The following is a 24,522-nucleotide window of genomic DNA, read 5'->3' on the forward strand; positions in this document are numbered from 1 at the left end:
CTCAAAATAAAAATTGTTACCTTTTTCTAATGAGCTGTTTATATCTACATACGGAATGGGTCCTCTTTAACGTAATCGTTGTGACATCAACCATTGGATTGTGGAGTGCGAGTTCAGTATTTGGCCATTGCCATCTGGGTTTTTTGCAGCAGGGAACAGAAGTGACCATATTTGGACTGCTGAGGAGTGAAGCACTGGTGGAGACCCGGTATAGGCCTTTGGTAGTGATCTGTCAATCACAAGGTAGCCACACCCTAATGGGACCATAGTTGATTAAATCAACATCACGCTGTGTTGAAGAAGACTCAAACTAGCGATTGAGACCATAAACTCATGTTCACTGAGGTAATAAATCAAGTGAGAAGTTGGGTCAATTTCTAATAGACTTCTGACTTCATTTTGCAACCAGAGGAGTCGCCCCCTGATGGCCAGTAGAGATAATGCAAGTTTAAGGCACCTTCTCATTGGCTTCACTTTACAGAACAAATATCAAATGCACAATATATACAATGAAATAGAATAATATTAAATTAACTAACTAAACAGTAGTGCAAAGATAACCAAACAACAGTGTAACGGTGTTATATCTGTGTGAATGATTTGGCCAGAGGTGATTTAGAACACAGGGGGGAAACTGTTGGTTTGGTCTCCAGGGCCAGAAAACAAAACCCAGGAAACCTCTTTCCCGTGCAGCATTTTTTTTCTACACAAACTGTCCATTCATTTGAAATCCTCACCTCTAAACTATTTCTCTTCTACCCTGCTGCCAACTCGTTCGCTCACACACACACAGGCTTTACTATTCTCCGAATGAATGCTACTCTTACAACAACTGGCTCTTGATAGGTCCATTTGCATGTTGCTGTTTTTTGCCTTCGGCCACTGTAGTTCTACAACACATGGCATACAGGAGAAGTTTCAGTTGGTTTCAATGGAAACCTCACCGCTAGATAACGACAAATTCTACACACTGCACCTTTAAGCCCAAGCATGACATTTTTCCGAAACCTAACTAAGTGCTTTGCTTGAATTCACAGCGTTAATCACGTGTTTAGTGCGACAGCATGCTGGGCTAATCAGTGCGCTGGAAAGTGTTGGAGGTGAAGACGCATCAGCTTCCCAGTGCCTTCTGACTTCAACTTGATGTTGGAGAGGGGGGACTTTCCATCCCATGTCTGAAGATAAATTGTGGGTTTGTTCTTTTCTGTCAGTGCGCACACACCACCCCCAACAAGTAATAGTGTTGATATGAGTTCCCTTGTACAGAGACAAGCTCTGACTGTTGTATTGAAAAGAGGAGGCTGTGTATGCTGGGATGGCCATGGGGGAGTTTTTGCTTTCATCAACGAGGTCAGCCTCTCAGCAAGAGCTTGTTGCTGCCTAGTACTTTATCTGCAATACATCATCGGTGATGGATGGGTAACGGAGAAGCCATAGCCTACTCATTCACAACACCATATCATTTCCGATAAATCTCAAAGCTATCTGTTCATTGGGTTTCAATGATAGGCTTTCTCCATGGCAGGATACTCTAGGTATAAAAGCACACTGGTTTATCCATATCTGGCCTCTCAATTTCCAATTTCTTTACCAGTCAGAGAACTGACTGATGATGTCTGCACTGCTGAAATGTGCAACGACAAAGAAAGCAAAGAACGATGGGCTGCAGTTCACAATTACAATTTAGTTTATTCTGGTTTTTTAAATGTTTTAAACATTTATACTAAAGAATAAAAAAAAAGAATACATTACAGCAACACCAAGAGAGTGGTTGCAGTGGGAATTATTTGTCGAATGTGTATTACAGCTCTGTTTTGTTGGCCAATGAACAGCTTAGCAGGGGTGGTTGTAAGTTCAGTGCCTAATCTAAGGGCACTTTGACTGTAGTTGATGTTTTTTTGTATGGTCTGTCCAGGGATTTGTGCCAACAAATTTTTCTTGGTCATGAGTTTACTTCTCTAGCCGCAATAAGACAATGCAGTTTGCAGTTATGACTCAAAACTTGACTAAAGCACTCTAAACCTGCAGTTCTTTAGCATCAAATGGGAAGAATCGCTGTATGAGATGGCGAGTGTGATCTGTTTTTACTCAAAGGGTAGACAAAGCAGCTTACCTTTCTCATCCCCCTCCACTTTTATCAGTCCTGCAATGCCACTGAATTAGCAGCCACACTCTTTAAGCACTGAAGCTGTCATACCATGATAAATATCGTGAATGAAAACACTGATTACTATCACAATGTCACTGTTGTTCCTTTCAGTCGAAAACAAGGTTATCTCACCTTTTTATAACACTGCCTCTGGTATCAACTGAATTCCTCTTCTCATCAGGGTCATCATTAAGCCTCATATTGGCAATTACACAAAGTGTTGTTTATGGTATAATAAGTACAACAGTATCGTGCATTTGGGAACTGGATATGATATAATGAGAAGTTCGATAGATGAAAACATTAACCCTGAGTACCATTTAAGTCTTTTTCAATGGGCTGTTCTTGAGATTTCGCTGTGTTCAACAAAGGGTAAATGATGATGATTGCTACTCGTTTTCTTAAAAAGTCAAGAGGGGGAGAAACAGGATTTGCTGTGTGATGAGACGAAAGTTGAATATTCCCCTATGAGCAGTTTAAAAGTTTCTCTTTTCATGAACCCTTTTGTTCTGGGTATGCGGTGATAAGCATGCTCCATAATAAACAGGGTATGATACTGCCGGCGCTGGCTTATATTCTAATACTGAATCTGTAGTGCAGCAATAGATAGAAGGTAACACAAGATAGCTTGGGGTAATCTCGTATGAAGTATGAGGTATATTCATCCCCTGCACCAAATAATCCTAGCTGTTTTAAATATAGAATAGATAACTGCTGGTCTGATGGTATTCTGGGGAAATGATAGACGGTGAAATGGAGACAAAATGAATGGGCCCTTAGTTGAACAGACCTAAATTCATTTTACAGGCCCAGTGGAATGGAGTTATCTGAATCAACTGTCCTCCATGGCTGCCGGAGGGATATTGGAGACGGCTAAGGTCAAATTATAGGGGACTTCAGCTTGTATGCGACTGTGGAGGAATTGCCTTAAGAGTTTGCAGGAGCCTGTCTTTCAGGCATTCTGCTACCTTGACTGAGATAGGGCACAGAATGGGTTGAAAACACAAATCCTGCAGTGCATTAAAGTCGCAATTGTAAAACCAAAACGAGCATGCAAGCTTGTTGAGCTGGTGGCCCTAACCACCACCACGAAAAAACAAAAATGGTATCTCTGATTCAGGACTGACTTATCTCTGACATGGATATGAACTCCCTTTTGAACAGAACGCTTGCATTTAAAAATGAAAAAAGATAGTAAAAAAGGCGAAATGTTACAGGTGACACCCTTCTCCCTATAGGGGAACACATTCTGCATTCAGACAGTGACAGAGCTTTACATATATGTGATGCTCTCCAGACACACTCGGGTCCTCAGATGAGACTGTGCTTAAGGTGTAAATTAGTTACACAGCCTTGCTCATCACAGACACTCGAGCGGCAAATCCACTGGGTTGCTCCAGTTCCACCAGACATGATGGAGATCCATTTTATGAACATCACTCATTAATATGCTAATGGTAGTCATTAATGGTTGATAGCTAAATTAATGGAATTACAGTACGAAGCCGTTCATGGCCAAGAAGAAGGGGACACCGACAAGGAGCCATTTTGAGAAAAAAAAAATAAAATATATATATATATTCCCAGTGAAATGTTGGTTCTGTTGAAGTGTTTTTGTCAAACAAAACACAATCACCTAAAGTGGTTAGTAATTAAGTTGTTTGCTGTTATGTAAGCAGAGCACTCTTGGTAGGGCTTTGCTGATATAAATACTCTGAATTACTTATTCAAGTGGTTTTTATCCAGAAAATGAAACTTCAATGATCCCAGGGGCTCCAAACAGTGTGAGGCTGGTGATTCAGCACCATGGACAGCACCCCGTCCACAAGCTTATCATCTGCAACAACAACCACGGAGCTGCAAAGGTTTAATATGAATGGCAAATGGATTGGAATGGAAACAACGCTGTCATTTTCCCTAATGTAGCACACAGATAGGTGAATACACTTAAGGAAATGGCTAAATTAATGACATTTTTCTTATACGTTGTCAGTTTTTGCGGCAACGTCCTGATCAGAATTGACAGCAGGAATATAGAACAGAGTCTGTGACACAACGAATCTGGCAGAAAGCTCTGCTGGGACCCGACATAAATCAACTTCAGAACCACGGACAGCTACAGCACATCACAGCATACTAAATAGACACTGAAATACACGGGGAACTGGGTTAATTAGCACCACACTGAGGCTGCTGCGCCCGTAGAATTCCAAGACCTGATTGCTTTCACAGATTAATTTCTGCTGTTTCTGGGTAGAATGAATTTCTCTTCTGTAGCCCCAGCAGAATCATCAGGAGGTAACAAATGACCCATGGACACCACCCACATTGTACTGCATATGATGCAGCACCTTCACCTTAGTTACATGTTTGTGTTCATCGGTCTTCCTAACATACTTCAGTCACATGAACACAAATACAGCATGTTTGCAGTCATGTTCTCACTAGCTATTCCAAATTCACCGAATGAAGAGTTTCCATATCACTGAGGGATTTAGATTGTATAATTCAGACAAAATAATCTGCCTTCCTGACCAGTTCAAATCCTACACGCTCCGGCGGTGGATCTGATCACAACAATCTGAAATGAAATCAGGTGCCTCTGCATTAAAAAGCGCTGATCCCTGTTCCTATAATGTGTGGTGTCATGGCCATTATGAAAATGCCAGCATCTATTCATTCACTCAGTGGCCATAGTCTCTCCTGCATGGTGATTTTGGCAGAGCTGCCTTTGCAGTGTCACTTAATGACTCATGGTTCATGCATGGACATGCTCCACAAACCAAAGAGGATTAGGCATTATGCTCAACACCTTCGCTCTCCTCTTACTAATGTGCCAGCTCAGACAGATAAGGACTTAAATGTTGACGTCCTCTCCGGAGGCGTTTTCTGGACTGGACCAGTCAAGCAATTATGGGGATATTCAATTACTCCCATCGCGCCCTTCATAAATAACTGCGACATTAAAATAACTATATTAGGGCTTGGAATTATTGACAAGACTGTCATTCCGTTTAGTGCACACCAGTGCTTTTCATTTAAAGTGACGAGGGGAGAGGGAGACTGTTAACAAAACGCGCGTTATCATTCTCGCCACGTCGCCTACTTTCGCTTCTTTGGCAGTTATTACAGAGGGTTACTTGTGCCTTAAACATGTGACTTAGTGAGAGAGGGGCACAGGGGAGAGCTCAAGCGCCCATGCCCGCTATTTGCTGCTGGGCGCCTACCTACAGTGTCTCCAGGATCTGGCTCCCGCGCTCCTCCACACGGCGATGCGGAGTAGGCGGGTCAAGTATAGGAAAAAAAAAGCAGCGCTGGGGTGGAATTCATGACGGGATATTTAACCGTCTTCGTGGGGCGGCTGTCCGCGTCCCGGTAGCCGCATTCCGTCGCATCTGTCCGACACTGGACCCCCGCCGGTTTCTGGCTGAAACGAATGCGCAAACGCGTCTTTTTAATCTCCTAATCGACAGCCCCTTTGCGCTCCTTGAGTCTCTGTCCTCCTCCTCCTCCTCCTCTACTCGTGTCTGCTCTTGACTAGATCTCCTGCTGGATGATTTCATTTTGTTAAGTCATTATCCACAGAAAGGTCAGAGCCTCTGCTTCTAGCAACTGAATTACACTGGGATAAGCCGACTTTTCACCCCCGGCAGAAAGTCAAAGTTTCTCACTGGTGTAGAACCGTGCGACGGATTGGTCCGGAGCAGTCATCCTCGCCTATCACTTTTTTTTATACCTCTTTTCGGATCCTCGAGTGTGTACTAGAGGATTTTTGGAGAGCTGTCTTTTTTTTTTCTTTCTCCGCGGAGTTGCTTTTCAACCCTGACAAACTGTGACATGAGTTTACGATATCGGGAGTTGAGAGCCACCGGGATTCAGCAAGAGAATGGGAAATACTGAGTTCAACTTTATCTGCTGTTCCAAACCGCGGTGAGTTCTTCAAATGTTGTATGGATATATTTTTTTGTCGAATGTGGCTGTGTGGATACAAAGTAGAATTCGCCAAAATCTAAACAGCCTACCTGTGGATATTTTCTGTTTGTGTTTTCTTTTTTCCTACCCCCCCCTTGGAAAATAACAACATACCAGCAGTGTATTTGACCTGGATAGCACTCTTAAATCTGTTCTGCTCTGACTTGTGTGAAATGCCTTCTGAGGCCTGACCACAATGCAAGCACAAACAAACAAACATACTTATCTAGACAAACATGACAATTTGACTCACACCTGCACATGCATGCAAACACACACAGACAATCTACCGCCGCTTTCAGGAATGCTTACAAAATATTGCTTTTCATGCCTTGTCACATATACGTGAGCACAATCGGACCCATCTCCCCCTTCCTCCCAACAGCTCCCCCTAACACTGCCACCCTTTATCTGCCTCTCCTGCAAACATCTCTAATCTATATTCCTTAGGGTGTATTGGCATTCTCGCCTGTAGAGGATCAGATCTCTGACACTGATGTGTGCACGGAGCAGGGTTTGCCCAGCACCAGCGATGCAGAGAAACCCAGCTCACTCTCGGGCTGGAAAAAAAAGAAGAAGAAAGAACAGTCTAACTGATTTCATAATTATACATTTCACCCTCAAGCATCACCCTCAAAGAAGGCACATGAGTCAGGGCAGCCTCATGGGATCGTCAGTGGAGGTTCTGATAATGAGCCAAATGCCCTCGAACAAATCAAATAACATTTTAAATGCAATCATACCGGTCCAAGGGCAGGTTTGTATAGGTGTTGATTTGTAGTATTTTAAATTCAACTCAATACTAAACCAGTATTTTAGAGTGATTATCCCACTGCAGTGGCAGGTTTTGTGGCTGAGCTATATGGTGGGGAAAAAAAACAGTGAATCACTGCTGTAATTCTCATTGCCACTTGCCAGTGTTAGGCAGGAGTGCCAAAGCCTGTGACTTTTTATAGGGCCACAACAGGGCCACTGTTCAGCGGTGTCCTCATCTATCCTGGGAGACTGGTGAACCCGACCGTGTCTAGGCCTGAAAGGCACACTGTCTCCTCCTATGAAAAGAGAGATTTCTCTCCTTGTATTGCTCACCTGCCCCACAAAAAGTAGCCAGCTCAACAAATACAACCCAATTTCTCCATGTTGGGTTGTCCAGCCAGGCTGGGTGGTTTGTGTGTCTGATTTGTATGCTTGTTTGTCAAAGGGTTGATGATAAGACCAGCTGCCTGTGATGGGCATATACTTGAGAGGAGAGACAAATTGAGCTTAGAAAACACTTTTACATGGCAACTGTGACTGAGCAGAGAGCCACCTATGGGCTTTTAGGCTTAATGCCAACAGGAGGAATTATAAGCCTGAGAGGGCTCCTTGTTCTTACACTTTAGTGTTGGGTGCCTGATTGGACTGGATGAGGCATCATCCGTAGGTGTGATGGCTGAGGAGAGAATGGGAGAGGGAGGGAGGGAACGAAAATAAATCTGCCAACCCCCCACCGCTCACAGCCACTGTAAACACACCACAAGGGAATGAAAAGACTCTGTGCATTTTCAGTTCGATGCAAAATGGTTCTCCATTGCTTAGCTTTGGGTAGTGGGTGGGTTGGAAGCTAACAAGTGTCGGACTTAATGAATGAGGGCCCTTGCTGTGTGAATTACCACAGCAGTATATTTGATAATCACATATTTTTGCCGGGAAATGGGAGTTGGAAGAGTCAGGTAAAAGTGAAGTCTGAAATAAGAAGATAAGGGGTTGAAAGAAAAGAGGGAAGAAAGGAATAAGTATGAAAAGAAGAAAATGATTGACTATGCAGATTTTGGTTGTATTTCGGGATCAAGTTTTGCCAAGATCTCCTCAATATCCACAGCCCATTATTTTATGATAATGAGCAAACCGACGAGTTTGACTTCAATCTAAATTTATGGAGAAGAGCGTTTGGAGGGAGAGAATATAATAGTAGGAGAGATGAGACGATGAGGATAAAATCTTAAAAAGTGGGGAAAAAGTGTCTCATTGAGGGATTTGAGACTGACAACAGTGTTACAATAGAATCTCTCAGGTTAGGAACAACTGGTATTAAACCAAAATCTCTCTCAGAGGCAACTGGTAATTGAATGTTGAGTCCGAACATATTATGTTAAAGCAGACACACAAAGCTAATGGACAGACAAGCCACTGCTCTTACAGCAAATTTGCAGTAAGTCACAAAAAGATACTCAAAAATAATACTCTATTAAATATTCTGTTTTACAAATCAAGTGCAGACTTCTCACGAAAGCAGGCAAGCGTCAGGCATTCAACCAGGGACAAAACCATACACGAGACGTGTCAAAAATGACTCACCATGTAAATATGCCTGAAATAACTCATCCCTGAGAGAGCAAATTATTGTCACGACAAATCAGTTATAGCTGCTTGTGTGGTTGTTCACAAGTTCTTGTTGTTCTTGTGTGGTATGTATTTTCAACATAAAAAGTCAGGGATTCGTTGGTTTAAGTGGTGAGAGTAGAAAACAAATTACCTTTCCTTTTTAAAAAAACAATGCTTAATTGTGTAGTTCCTATACATACCATCCCTATTTTGTGGCATGAAATAGGGTTGGACGATATGGACAGAAATATTATCATATGTTTTTTTTTGTATCAATATAGATAATTAACACTATATATTTAATAATAATAAGTATGCTCAATTTACAGTTTCAGAATCTTATATAAACCAGCAATTTAATAATGGTATATAATATATACGTATATATATATTGTTGCCCATCTCACTGCTGCACACTCCATTTGAGCATGTGCACCACAGACTTCCGCCGGAACTGGACTAAAATTAAGAAACAATTGGAATATCTGCACAATATTTGACTACAAACATAAATATTGATAACTGTTAAAACGATTATTGATAACAGACTAGATTGCAATAGCGTATTGCTGCCCACTACTGCCAAATCCCAAAAGAAGAAGACCTCTTGGCCGAGACCGTCAACTCCCCTTTTAGCCCTACGCTAACTTGAATGCGGATCAAATAATTAAATAGTGTCTTTTCTAGACTTTCCAAATGTTTTCAGACCATAATGATCAAATTGTGATAGTGAAGAGAGTTATTTCGCTCAAAACAATTTATCCACTGTTTTAAAACTACAACAGTAGCGTCTGAGAGGGCTGCGTCCGCTACGGTGGAGCCTACGACTCCGCTGTTTCTGTAGTTAGAGGAAAGCTTTTTACATGGAAATTTCATTTCTCAGACCTATACCACAAAAACTGCAAAAAAAGTTGAACTTCAATGAAGATTACATAAAAACTACAGTTTGAATACATTTCATGCTAACTCTCTTCTATAGCGAATAGAAGTGACATAAGAATAGAATAAAGGTATGTCTAATTTGCTCAATTTGTGTACATGCAAGAAGCCAGCGTAGCAGTAGAAGACAGAAGAAGACGGCAAAAGCCAGGGATCAAAGTATGACTGGAAACCGTCCCTTTTTAATTTAAGAGCAACCTTTGTCTGAGTTTGTACAAGGCCATCAGCAGAAGAGGTTTATGTGTGTTTTACTGTTCATAGAAGCCTCACAATCTGTAGCTTCTTGCCCACTCTGTGATACAGTATGCATCCATATAAAACAGGGCAAGTGAGAAGTTTACAGTCTAGGTAGCAATACTAAGGTGACTTTTCCCCTGTAAACTTTTAACTTTTTTTTTTTTATTGTTATGCACAATAGCTTAAAATGATTTACTGCAATAGCCTTGCAGATTACAAATGGCACACTTAATTTAAACTTGTTAAAAGCTACACATGTACACACAGTGTGTGAGGTGCTTAGTACCCGTCTTCCCAAATGAATTGCAGCTGGATTAAAAACGGAGGTTTTGCTGCGTTTGTTGCCAGTTTATTGTTTCTTCCTCCGGCAGAATTTCCATCTTGCTTCTGCGAGATGAAGGATGTTTTGGCCTGATCTGTTTCCATGCTGCCCTAGAAGATGTCTGCTGTATTTCGTCGCCTTAATAAACTACTGTCTTATTTTGTAAATAGCCTTAGAAAGATTAAATGGGATTTTTTGCAAAGACAAGGTCTCTGATGCGACGTACGCCTATGCTTCTTAAATAGATCGACACACATCGTAACTAACTGTACCGCTGTAAAGTCCCACAGCACATTTGTGGCACAAACACTGGCTGGTTTATCTGCTATCCGAATGCCCTGTTGATGAGCTGCTCATATGGAAAAAAACTAAGACATTTTGAACTGCATGACTGATGACACTTGTCTTTTGGGTCTGAGACACTTCAGCTGTAAAGCAAGGTTTGTACAATGGATTTTTATATGCTCTATAACGGTGATTGATGTTGGCAGTACTTTTATACGCAGCAGTATCCCTCCCAAGTCCCCAATTAGTCTATTTTGATTTCTTTTATCTACGTTTTCTTTGTTTTTATAATTTCTTCAGAAGAGTCGTAACGTCGTTACAGCTCTCTGGGGCCTCTAACATCAGACATGACACTATGTAGGATAACAGTTTGTTTGTAGATGACATTTGGCAAACAAACTGCTGATGAATAGACCGTATAACACGAGACACATGATTTCTGATCTTATTCGCAGCAATAACTTTATGGTAATTTCTGACCGTATTCTTATCATCATCTGCTTTCCAAAATCGTTACAAATCACTGGTGAAAAAATAATTTGGTTAGCGGAAGATCATGGTTTAGGTTAAAATAGCATCATAGTTAAGGATGACCGCCTCCATACGCAGACATTGAAACTGTAACAATGTCACCTTGCTTCCGCCTTTCTTCCTGTCCATAGTACTACAGCTGCCAGAGGGCTTTTAGTTACTTAAATGTAAACATGTGTCTTTCTGGGTCACTTGATGAAACGATGCTGTCATTCTTCTTGGAGGATAGTCTCTCTAAGAAAGTGCAAGCCCAGCTTGTGGCAAAGAGAATGATTTCCCCTTCAATTAGTTACCTACTGGGTTTTAATAGTGTCGGTTTAAAGAAATATTTAAAGCCGATAATGCAGTTAATTTCATATTTCAAGCATGCAGCAATGGGGTCTGTGGGACCCACCTCGCTCGCACCAATTGGCATACGAACCACACGACAATTTGTAAGTCATTTTGCATGCTATAACGACGCCTATCCTGCTTCTTCGCGTGCCATTTGTATGCCATGTAGTGTGAGCTAACTGCTTTGTGAACTTATCCCTGTGAATAAGCTACATTCTGAACATGTGACGTAGTATAAAATGTGAGAGAGACTAATGGTCTGTGGGAGGGGAGGTCAAACAAGACCTGGACTTGCAACCAGAAAACCTGTGTTCAATTACCGATGTTTATGTTCCCAGTGTTGATTTTGATTTTTAGTAACAGCGCCTGTAACTGTAGTTTTGTTGCCTAAACAATACCGCATATGCGTAAATGACGTGCTATTTATACAAATTCCATGAGATCAGGATGAAGGGACCCTATACAAAGAATACGTTTAAAGAATGCTACAGTTTGTGTTTTCTTCCCATTGAAAATATGTTATACATTTACAGTATATCCATATACAATAGTCTACATCAGTATAGCAGAAGGCAATGTAAATAAGAAATGCAAATAAGTTGTTTTTCTTTACTGTGGCTTCACTAAAAGTCATTTACATACAAAGAGGATTACAAGAGATACAGGATATTGCAGTCATTATGTAAATCATCATAGTTTAAATCAGAATGTACAGTGATAAAAGGAGGAATTATGAAAAAGACTTGAGTTAATGTGCATGAAATTATGGTTCAGAGTGTCCACTTACTAAATCTCAATTTTAGATTTGATGACCATAGTTAAGAAATAAGTCTAGGCTGGTTGAAAGAAAGTGTTTTGTTCTTTTCTTTTCAGAACTTTCCATCATTATATCAGATCCATAGCATCTCCAGGAGGCTGAAAAGTAAATTCAACACCTACACAACAGTTTGCGCTAAAACAAACAAAACAAAACCACACACGCTCACACACCAACACTGTAATCACTCTTTCATTTGATTCCAACAGCCTAGTGTTGTTGTTCATGTCCTGTTGCTTTGAGTCTCACGCTTATATTATATATGCATGTTTGTAGATCTGTACATCTATGTATTCATGATTGTGCATGTAAGCACTTACAAAGTGACTTTTCTTTGTCTTTGATGTCGTCTTTCTAGGACACCACGGGAGCTCAGCCTTTGTATTTGTTTGTAAGACAGCCGGCTGAGTGCAACTAGCAGTCATATTCTAATTTCACAAAGGCTGTGTTTTACCCGTGGCGCTGGTATGAGAGGTATTGTTGACAGTTGTAGGAGGGAAGATAACTGGGTTAATTAGGGCCAAAAAACCTCATTAGTCAGCAGTGAGAGGAAGATGTAGAATTTATCAGTTCCTGTTTCCCTACTTTGAGGATGGTTTTGGGGTTGGCTCGCAGACAAGATACAAAGTGGATCCTAATTCTAATGAAATGTTTTAATCAGACCCCCCACCCCCTCCTATCCCCGCCGCCCACCCCGCAAAGCATGCACCTCCCTTCATGTCTTTTTCTACCATTGTTTTCCTTCAGATGTGTTCAAAGTGTGAGATATCACCAAAAAAAATAATCTTTTCAATTTGCATACTTGCAGTGCCAACAAAGAGGATCTGCTGTGGTGAGTGTTCCAATCATGGATATGGACACACACTGCAAGAAACCACACAAACATACACACGCACACAAGGCTCAGGGAGGTGACCGTTACAGCTCTGGCATCCTGCAATAAGCGAGCAGATGTTTAGGGCCTGAATGCTCCGTTTTGTCCCGGTCTCCAACGGAATCAGCTGCTGAAATCCTCAACAAAGATTAGACTTGGGAGTTCCCACACCTCATCAAGCTAACTGTATCCTCCAAAAGACAGGGTGAGAGTCAAGATCCAACACTGCAGTGAATAGCCAGTATAACTCTGGAGGGAACATGTAATTTTGGCAGTCACACAAAATTAACAGGAAGTGCTGCAGAACAGCCTGAAAGATGTGCTCGGAAAAAAGAAGCTTGTGAAGACACATGAATTTAGTTAATTCAGCTAAAGAAGTCTGTGAATCAATCACGTCATTTCTTAAATAATATCAACAATCATAGCTTCTATGAAAGTATCTCCTTTACTGACTGGCACATTTGCAAACATTTTATTTATTTTTCCAGAGGCTGCTAATTTACAACATTTCAAATCCATATATATCAGAGAAAAAGTAGAAAAACAAAGAAAGTTGTCATTTCACTCAGACGTTCCAAATAGCCGCGAGACATGCCAGGCCTACACTGTGTACGTCACACCTTAATGTAACCACCAGTAGTGCTTGTCATGAAAAATGCCTTTGACTCACTATCTCATCATGCCTCAGGAAAGAACATTTCGAGATATGAGTAAATTGTGAGCATGTTTTTTCCTTTCTGCTTGACTGGTGGTCTTCAGATATCGTTTTTCAATCTGATAGCTGCTTTGGTTCCTTGGATGAGTTTATTGTGTAAAGTTTTCCATATCTCTTTTGTAGACATTATGGAGTTATCTTTGTGTTTGGTTTATAGAGAATGTCTGAAATCCCTCTCAGAGAACTTTATTTTAAAACAGTTGACAACTACGTACTATGTGTTTTAGTTGAACAGCAAAGAATATCAGGGAAACACAGCACTCTGTTCGCTGTTATTGCGACTATACAGCCGACTTGCTAAGTATTTTTTGCCGCTGAAGTATTTTATATTCAGTGGTGCTTACTGAATATGGCCAGTCATTCTGATGTTCAGTGGGCGTAAAAATGTTGTAGAGTTTGATCCACTGTTGGCTGTGCCTCACTCGAATGGCCATTTGTTTAACACCCTCCTTTCTCTTTCCAACTGGCAGAACGTAAATGACTTCCAAACGGATATGTCTTCCCTTCTGAAATAAACCGGACCTTGTAGGTGTCATTTAAAAGATAAATAGGGATGTCTGTACTGTCTTTTTACTCAAACAAAGGTGGTACCATATTTCCTGTGCAAATGTGTGGGACATTTTTAAAAACGTATGAAAGAGAAATTGTGGAGGAGGCGATTGGCAAAATAAAGAGTCAGCATTTGCCCCTGCCTGCACAGAGATACATTTCTTAACCCCCATTACGGATGTTTTCAAAAGCAGAAAAAAAATACTCCTGACAGCTCATACCATTATGATTACCTTGGTGCTGCGGGAGAAACTCAATAAATAAAATCAAGGATAATTAAAGGGCTGTATTCGCTGTATGATGCCACGTCGTGCCTTTCACTGGTATTATTCTTGGCATTTGGCTGTTCAGGGAATGAAGGTCCTCATTACATTCAGGTGTGGGGAAATCTATTCCCCGATCATTTGCACTCCGCTCACAATTCCATTGAGAGGACCTTACAGGAGCTTTCATTATATACAGAGGTTCCAAACAGCCCCGGGTTATTGGTGGCTCACGTTGTGCAAAATCATATTTGAGTGGATCCACTGCAGCATGGCTGCTTGCCTCCCCGCTTGAATTGAAAATTCCTTGTCGTATCACCCAACATTTGATTTGTTGTTTCTCGATTATGTGAGGGCTTCCTGCCTCAAGGAGGAGCATTTTCTAACATCGTTTTTATGAAAAGCAGTGTTTGCATGAGGCTGGAAATGTGACATAATGCCCTTGTAAGTGAAAATGGCATGTATCTGATATCTTCCAGGCAGCTGATAACAAAGGCTTACTGGATGGCTTTGTTTGGGCGATAAGGTGATTATAAGGCTGGCGCAGACCTGTCTGAAAACAATGAATGTTTACGGACAGGACTTGTCATAGCAAGTGTGTGGGAAAAAAAACAAAAAAACCCCAAAGTAGGTTTTTGAGAATGCAGAGGAGGACGAGAGTGGGTTGTTTGCGGAAGGAGAGACAACAGCAAAAGACAAAGGAGTGTGAGAGGAAGGAAAAGAGAGCAACAGAGAGTGTTCTCCTGCACCAGCTTTTTGGACAGCTGCCTGTAGGATGATAGGATTAAAGAGTCCTTTAATATGACCTCTGTGCTCTATTTTGCTATTAACACAACACAGTGTGAGATAGGTCACTCGATACACAACATGCACCATGTAAAGCAAGGCTGTGCCTCACCTATAATGTCTTGTCAAATTGGAGGCAAAGACCTTTTTTGGATTTATCTCACAAATGATGCACTTGCAGCTGTTTTGAGGCCAATTCTATTGCAGCGTCGACACGTCGTCATACATTGTCATACTGCAACGTATTCCCAACCCCGATGCTTTACAATAAGAAGCCACAGCTTTAGTGTCAGCCCCCCCCCCCTGCTCACTGTGTGGCCCTGTAGGAATAGAGAGAATATTGCAATGCTTGAGTTCGAACATAGAGCATGGCAGAAGATAACAGAAAACCCGGGAAGATGCCTCCGTCTCTGTGTGAATAAACTATTCAGGATTTGTTCAAAGTTTAACTGCATCGACGACAAAAAAAGTTGATATGAGAGAATTGGGAAGAATTTGCTCAGTTTCAGTGTCGGGTTACTATATTGCTGCCTCTATTTACTGTTGGTAGCAGTGCTGTGCAGCTCTATGCCTGCACTCCAAGCTATACATCATATAGAGTGTAAGAACTGCGGACTTGAAACTTTTGACCCGAGTCAGACCTAAGGCAGGGACACACATAGTGATTATTTCACCGATAGTCTGACTCACCGGATGAAGACTGTGGTTGCCATTGGCCTCATATTTCAGCTGGCATTCAACTCCGTGTCTGCTGTCGGCAATATCTATTTTGCAAGGCCCTGTCGCTGCATCCTGTGCTTAGCACCACCCAAAACAATTGTGATTGGTTGAAAGAAATAAAAACATTTTTCCCTCCCATACCAGAATGATAATGTGTGGAGCCAGACCTTTTTTCTCTGCAAGACTGTGGTGCCGATGATGATTTGGCATCATAAACATGTTGGACCATCACAGTCTGGACCCGTGGGTGTTGACAGTGTTTGATTCTAATTTGTTATGATAATCATTGGCCTTCTGGTCAAGTCTCTGCCCATTCTTCCCAATAACATTATTTGAAATGAGTCATTTTTACAACTGGAATCGGGACCAAAATGCAGGCAATGCAAATGGTGAAGTGCTAGAGTGCTATGAGTGTGAATTCTTATGAGGATTCATTTATGCTGCATTTTTTGTTCTGGTAAAGCATAGAAACAAACAATTTTTAATGTACGTCCAATTCTGTTTTGGTGCAGGAACAAGGGAGGCTTGCAAGATTGTATTTATGCCTTTATTTTACATGTCCAACAATGTTAAAACTAAACTAGACCCAAAAGAAAAAAAACACAGAAAAAACAGCTGAGGTGAATATATTGGTCTTCTAAGAAAAAAAGAAAACTGTAAAAAAAAGACATGCATTTGCATTATCATGATAGCACACAGACATGTACACGCACTCTCCCTCTCAAATACAGCGGGGACATGCAGGCCAAGTCTGGTGCACAATGACAGCGATGTCAGACTGAAATCTATTTCCAAAACGCAAGCTCATCTAGTCTTATTAACAGTGCTACATTAAAACCATCCACAGGAAGAGATAAGGGTTGATTATTGTATACGTAAGCATGCAGGAAGAACGTACGATACTATTTAATACTACATTTCAAATCTGCTTCCTATCCACCTCCAGCTGTTGTGCGCTCTTCCCATGCTGTCTGAGAGTAATGATTTTTGAAACCCACGCATATGTGCGCACACCCACACACTCGGTCATATGGCTGAGTTAGCTTGACAGATTGTCATCAGAATACCGTAATGGGACTCAAACCCCCCCTACACTCCAAGACACACACGCACACAGCAAAGGAGTGTGTCACTGTGGGGGAGATGATTGACGGGTCTCGAGATGGTGATGGAGACCAATGTGAGCCCTGGACAACGGTCTGAACAGCAGGTAGTCTCAACACAACAAACAAGACTTTGTATTTAGCAACAAAGGTGCGCGTGAGTGTGAGTGTGAGCGCATTCCTTCCTTTATTTTCATGTGAGCACAACTCTTAATAGTTGCAGTGTTACGACAAAGTGACTGTTGAAGTATGATGAGGCAATTTTGAAAACAGCAGCACAGCAATTATACCCTGTATTCACAATTAGAATCACAACTGCCAGTTTAGAAGCAGTTGTGCGAGGCAATACTTTCATGTCAGAATACCACAAAGGGAGGCTGCAACAGAAATGTGTTATATTACCAATCAAGTAAAACTTCCCCCTTTTTACGCAAGTAAAGGTCTTGTCTCATAAAGGAACAGAGAGCAATGACTCATTACGAAAGTGAAATACTTTCTTCTAAAAAAGGAGCTAAATTGTTTTCTCCCCAAAGGAAGGTTGATTCATAGCACATCACAATGCATTTAACGACTTACAGTATTTCCTTACCCCAGGAAAAAACAGTTTTAAGTGTAGTGTAGGGCTGCAACTAAAGATTACTTTTATTATTGATCAATATTTCATTCATTTTTGCAAATCACTCAGGACTATAATATGTGTGAAAACATACCCATCACAATTTACCAGTGTTCATTTAATTTACAACAATAAAATATATGACATCATTCTTTAATTATAGTCTTGTGTGTTTCATTTTACAGTTTTATCAAAAGGTTGATTCTTGTTTGGATCAGATTAAGTTGACAGTGGAGGACGGATATTAAAACTTGTTACTGGAGTCAACCCAACTATTTCTAGTTTACATCGATTAACATTGCAGCGTCCAAAGCCATGAAACCTCCCAGCATCAAACCCATTGATTGCTTGCATTGATGTTGGGGTTACTATGTTTTTACGTCATGTTCTTTTGTACAATATTTCTACTGTTTAGATTTAGAGAGGTGGCATTTATTTCAGCAACCTCAAATCCACCTAAAATGTGGCCATGTCCCACACCATCCTAATTAAAGCACTCCAGTGAAAGTTATAGTGCTTGCAATGAAATGCACTGCAGTTAAATCAGGTGAAGTTGATTTAAATGATAGAGACAGGGAAGGAAGGGAGTGAACTTGCATCTGTCTTGGATGAGTTAACTTGCAAATGTACATCTGTTATAATATGTTTGTGCAGCAGCATTATAAAGTTGACAAGGTCATTCAAACGGCGTTTTATCCTAAAAACATATGTGATGTGGTTATCTGAGCACTATTGTAGTGTGACACTAGTGTTCAGGGTTTTATTAGGAGTACATTTGTATTTCCTTCCCAACTTTTTGTTATTGTAACATCAAAATGATATAAAGGGTACATTTAATACACCTGCATTTCTGATATCAGTGCACACAGTGGAGACTGTTCTTTATAAATATCTTATTTATGGTTATGCAGTCACGTAAAGAGTTGGTCAACAGTAATATATAAATTGTTATCAGAGATAGATGATGATTTGTCATTACATGGGGTCTGATTTCACTGTTGCAATAATTAGTTATTGCCAGTTAATGTGGTCAGATTGTGAGTCACGGTTGTGCTCACAATTGGTGACATTCTCCCCAATTTGAAAACTTAAGGGCACGGCCACACAAAATTCACAATCTTCAAATCGCAGGGTTCAATATTTGTGAACGTTGACCAATAACAAAGAAATCTGTGTGGTTGACACCACTTGCCACTGCCCACGTGGAGTACACATATTGCATCATTCGCCGCATGTGTGACTGTGAGGCCGTCCAGGAGTCTGGGGCTTTGTGGCTTGAGCCTTGGCTTTTCCTGTCCGCATTAGGAAGTGTCTTTGATCAAGACACTAAACCCCAATTTGCTTTCAATTAGTAGACCCAGAGCTTTCATGGGATGGTAACATGAAAATACAGTTACAACTAAAAAAAGAAGATGACGTGTTTTTAAAAGTTGAGTCAAGGTTAACTCGTCAGCTTCAAGTTCAATGTTTGGTTCCAAAGATGATCAAAAACAACAAAGTAACAAACTCAAATCCTAACATTTAAGAAGCTTCTGCTTGTAAATGCTTGCCATTTTTCCTAGAACAATTACTCAAATAATACATTTTTTTATCAACATTGTTGACAATAAACAGTTTGAAAGGGGTTTCATTACATGACCAAAGTTCAATTCAAGCATTTAGCTGCCAAAAGGAGCTGTTAAAGTTTGAAATATTGTAAGGCTTTTATGTTGGACATGGGTGTTTATTTCTATCCTTATCTGTGTGTTTTCTGTAGGTGTTCGGGGGGCGTTGAGGTGATGCATGTCCCCCGGTCATCCCAGTGGAGGAGCCAGCTAACAACGAGTGGCTTTGGCTGCTGAACGCACCCCCTCCCACCATCACCACCCTCATCCCTTCCTCGCTCCCTCCATCTCTGATGGCTCTATGGGGCGTCGTCAGCCTCAGCCTTCACTGCTGGGTGTGTTTACATTCTGCGGTAACAGCAGCAGCGGTAGCAACTGCCAGCCTCCCCAATGACAAGCCTGGGGGCCCCCTGGACTGGCTCCTGTCTGATAAAGGGCCTTTCCACCACTCCCCAGAGTACATTGACTTTCTGGAGAAGAACCGGCAAGGCTTCTCCACCAGATACAAGATATACAGGTGAGTCAGGGCAGCAGGAGGAAGAGGTACATTACACTGTTCACTTCTGCTGTCACTACTCTTATAATGCGCATGGCAAGTCTCCCAGCAGCCGAATCAAACGGTCCCCAATGGTTGTCCTTTAAAAGGATCAGCTGTTTGTAAATAAAGGCCACATACATAACATGATTATATGATGTGTTTGCATATTTAGATTAGTATAACTCACAAAGTCACGAGCCACAGCCTGTACTCAACAGCACTTAGAGCTGTACGATCTGGCTTATTTACCATGAGCAAACAGATCATTGTTGATTTAAAGCATTAGCAAAAACTTTAGTGGTCATATGAAGATGCCAGCAGTCAGTGCTAAAATTGGATCAGTCACTCTAATTTTGTGAGTTAGCATGCTACGTTAGAAGAAGACAGAAATATTAGCTGACAAGATACTACTTTTTGCTAGCACGCTGACATCGCAAACTGATCACATGATCAAACGTATGAGCCATGTCCGTTAAAGGAATAGTTCAACATTTTTTTTAAATACACTAGGCTAATTAGCTTCCCTGCCACTGTTGTGATACAGTAAATATGAAGCTACAGCCTCTAGCCATTTAGCTTTGAAATTGGGATACTAGCATGACCTAGCTCGGTTGAAAGCTAATGGCTATCTGCCTCTAAAGCTCTTTAATTAAGAGGCTCTTTCTTGTTTGTTTAATATCTCATATAAATATTCAGATACACAACCCTGAGTACAACCACAATCATTTACACATTTTTCATATGAATAACACAACTTTAGCATACAGACATATTTCCTAAAAGGTCAAACTATTCCTTTCAATGCAGTTTGCGTGGCTATGACGCAGTTCACAACCACAGCTGTCCAAATGCTGAGGACCTCCAGTATAGTTATCATTGTGTATATGCCAGTATGTTGGGGGTTTAACACTATCAACCTAAGAGTGTCATTCTTGACTGTTGGAGAAGAGAACTGCATGTTAACGCTGACTATTTCATGTAAGTAGCAAACACATATTGACAGTCAGATGTTGCATATTTTGATATCTGAAGTAAGAGAAAAATATAGATGAAGAGAGGTGTCTTTCATAATTAATGTGAACCGGTGAACTTCAGCAACCTCAAGCCCACATGTCCTGACCTGACCCGGCTTTATTAAGGCACTCTACGGGAAACTATAGTGCTTGCAATGAAATGCACTGCAGTTAAATCAGTTGAAGTTAGGTAAATTGATAGAGGCAAGGAAGGGAGTGAACCTCCATCTGTCTTGGTTGAATTAACTGGCAAATGTAAATCAGCTGTAATATGTTGGTGAAGGATCAGATTAAAGTTGAGGACAAGGTCATTCCAAGTGTGTTTTATCCTAACAACACATGTGATGAGGTTATCTCAACCCTATTGTAGTGTGACAGTAGTGTTCACAGCTGCAGCTGCAGAGGGTCTTTATCAGTATTACATTTGCTTTTCCTTCCTAACTTTTCCATTGTAACATCAAAATGATATAAGGAAGAATATAATACAACTGCATTTTGTGATATTAGTTCACACAGTGGACAATATGCTTCATGAAAACCCAATTCATAGTTATTCAGGCAGATATTATTCGGCCTGCTTGTCATGCAGAAAAGGTTTCTCACAGTCGATGTTCACAAGATATCTAGCACCATGTCGAGACAGAATCATCATGATGTCTTTAATGTGGGCACGTTGCTATCTGCTGGCTGTGCATCACATTCGGCTGTCTTCCAAACCCTCAGGGGGTCACCTGATCGGGTGGTCAACTGAAATATGTTGATTAGCACTGGGAAAAAATGATGATTTGTCGTGACAGCAACATGGTGTGAGGTATCGGCGTGCGACCGAATTAGTGGAGATTGTGTTATGAATCATATCCGTCGTCATTTAGGAGGATGTTGTGATCGTTTGCAGCTTTGGAGCTTTTTAATATTTCCTTCTCTGGCAAAAAGGCAGCCATTCGTTGGAGCTGAGCTGCATAGGCGGCAAGATTAATAGTCTTATCATGTGGCCAAGTGATTAGTGAGCTCTTAGTACTTATTACTCTGCATTATCACAGAATCCCCTGAGAGGCTTCTGTCAGCTGCAAGGTTGTGTTTGAGGCTCTCTAGATTACCACAATGTGGCATTGATTAATAGAGATGATATTAAAAGGAAAAACTAACCTAAAAAGTAAATAGCTTGTAAATCTTTCTAAATTGAATTCACTTGGATTGAGTCCCATTCAATTTCAGTAAGAAATCTAAAGAAAACAGGAGGGATACAGCTGTGGGTATAAGCCTGTGTATCTTTCTGTTTCGGCAAATTATAGCTCTCTTGCAATGCCCGTCATCGTGGGGTGAAATATGGTGATGGTTTTGGGGGCTCACACCTGGAACTGGCTCATAGAGAAAGTGTGCCCACTGCAATATTCTCCCAAGGGCCCCAAACGTATCTGCTGTTTAACAGAAGTTCTCACGTTTTTAAATCAAGCTATAACCCTTGTGTACAAACAAAAGTAGGAAGTGAATCTATGTGGCAGCGATTCTCAACCTCTCTGTCTCACCACAGGTACAAACTGGGTCTGATAGTGACACATCGGTATTTGGTTGAACTCCTCACAGCTCAGGCTGTTTCATTTGAATAATAGCAGAACGATACGTTTCTACTTTTCTACTAATTTAGAACGTTTAAAGAATAAATAAATAAATGTTACTTTGGTTAATTATTCAACAAAATCACTGATATCTTTTAGTATTTCTCAAGAAACTTAAATCTACAAGGTGCTGTACAGACAGTGGACGCATTGATGGGATAAAGTAAGCAATTTGATAGACTTAAACTAGCTACACTAAATTAAAGGATTTAGAAGTTTATATGGAGCTTTTTCCCAGCATGAAATCTTTAAATTGAAGTTGCATTTAATTGGGTCTCATATCCAGATTGTATCTAGATATAATTTAACCTGATAAAATGTATGCCTGGTATTAATGAGTCTCCTGTCCCCATTATAATCTGATTAGGATCTCACCGCTATGTCCAACTCAAACAACGCAATGTCACATGGTCTCGTTCCTCGCTGGTTTTGAAATGTCGAGCGTGATCACGTATTTCCATCCACCTAGTTGTTGTACGTTGATTGTAAATGCAACTGCATTTACACTTGTGTTCAATGTGGTCACATCCAGACCAGATGTTTTGGGTGCATTCTTCTTAATGCATTATCTGATTGCAATCCGATCACCTAAAAGGCCTTTTGAGGTGTAAAGGGGGTAAGAGTTCCTGAAGCTGCTGTCAAGTAATTGCTTTATATCTAAAACTCACTTAAAACGACTGCAGAAAATATCTCTGGGGGGTTTAGGAATGAGTAAATTACAGTACAGATAGTGTCACTGTGTCAATAGTCATTACTGTGCATCAACACGTAATTAATTCAAACAAGGAGTATCTGCAATTAGTTTATTCGGCAAATCGTAGCATGTAGGACACGCCCACCCGCTGAGTTTAACTTGATCAAAGGAAAGTTGCTTCCTGTTGGATGTAAGAGCCACTTCAAGCACGATGAACAACAGCAGATTTCCTAAACCACGGGGGAGTCTGCAGGTGCTCTGGAGGGGGTTGAGGGGAGTGTTTTAGAGCAAACTCCCTCAGCGCTGCTTCTCAGCATCCCACAGCTACATGATTACTGATGTTCTTTGCCTTGTCTCCTCACCTCTCTCAGAGGGTTTTGGCAAGTAGCTCCTTGTGGTTAATAAGCTGGTCAATGAACGGCAATACATTGTAGTTTTTCATCCGCTTTTCCTCATCTGCTATTTAATACATCAGAATAAAAACTATTGAGCTTTGCACGATTCATAAGACACATTAGACACTTTCCCTTGAATCAGCCCCATTAATTGCTCAGCTTTTACTTTAGCTTTTACTGTTATTTAATTTGTTAATACGGCAGGCAGCTGAAGGCAATTTCTCTCTAGTTAAGCTGTCTTTCTAAAGTTTTATTCAATAAAGAGAGTGAAAGTGTAAAACGAGGGGTGAGGGAAGTCTCATTAATGGTTCCCCTTTTTATCCTCACTTCAGGTTTTTAGACACATTAGCAGTATGGATGGATGGCAGTGTCAGCCTGCGAGATGGTCTATCAATTTGGTCCAGACTGAAATATCTCAACAAATATATATTGCTATTACATTTTATACAGACGTTCATTGTACCCACAGAGTTAATCCATACTGACTTTAGTGATCTGCTGACTTTTCTCCTAGCACCACCATACGGTTGTGATTCGTGGTTTTGAGTGAAATGCGTCGACATAGAGTATATTAGATGGATTGCCATGAAATTTCATTCCACTATTGATTTCACTTTGATATTTTCTTAAATTGCTATAGAGCACCGTAATTTTAATTCGTCCAATATGTTGATTTATGACCAAATACATGCAAAACGAATGACCTTCCCATCAGCCTGATGCACTTAGCAAATGTTAGCATGCTCATACACTAAACTAAAACGGTGGTTAACATCATACCTGCTAAACATTAACCTTTTAGCCTTGTGATCACAGCATGCTGATTTTAGCTTACTTGCTGACTTAATGCCAAAAATCAAAAAACGACTGTTTATATTAGCTGATTTTTGCTTACTCTGACACATAACAATATTCACACAGACTGTCACATCATTGATGAGGTTTAGATTTGGACGAAACTGGTATGAATGGCCGTGTGACTGCAGATTTAGATGAAAAAAAAGTAAATAAATAAATTAAAATACAAAGCTTTTCTGGCCCACATTATGTTATAAACTACAGTAATGGAGCCAACAACAGGTATGAA

The 24,522-nt window shown here is 40.7% G+C and overlaps 1 protein-coding gene across 1 annotated transcript in view; it reads left to right on the forward strand.

The window, feature by feature from the left end:
- Positions 1–4,944: 4,944 nt before the first annotated feature.
- The window catches only part of brinp3a.2 (bone morphogenetic protein/retinoic acid inducible neural-specific 3a, tandem duplicate 2), a 44,080-nt gene continuing 24,502 nt past the window's right edge, over positions 4,945–24,522 (forward strand). The window contains exons 1-2 of the mRNA XM_031869653.1: positions 4,945–6,079; positions 19,332–19,696. Of these exons, the coding sequence (XP_031725513.1) occupies positions 19,473–19,696 (224 nt within the window). The 5' untranslated portion in view covers positions 4,945–6,079; positions 19,332–19,472. The remainder of the gene's footprint in view (positions 6,080–19,331; positions 19,697–24,522) is intronic.

This window comes from Anarrhichthys ocellatus, unplaced genomic scaffold, assembly GCF_004355925.1.
Source record: "Anarrhichthys ocellatus isolate YVR2014 unplaced genomic scaffold, GSC_Weel_1.0 scaffold48, whole genome shotgun sequence".
Classification (NCBI taxonomy): Eukaryota; Metazoa; Chordata; class Actinopteri; order Perciformes; family Anarhichadidae; genus Anarrhichthys; species Anarrhichthys ocellatus.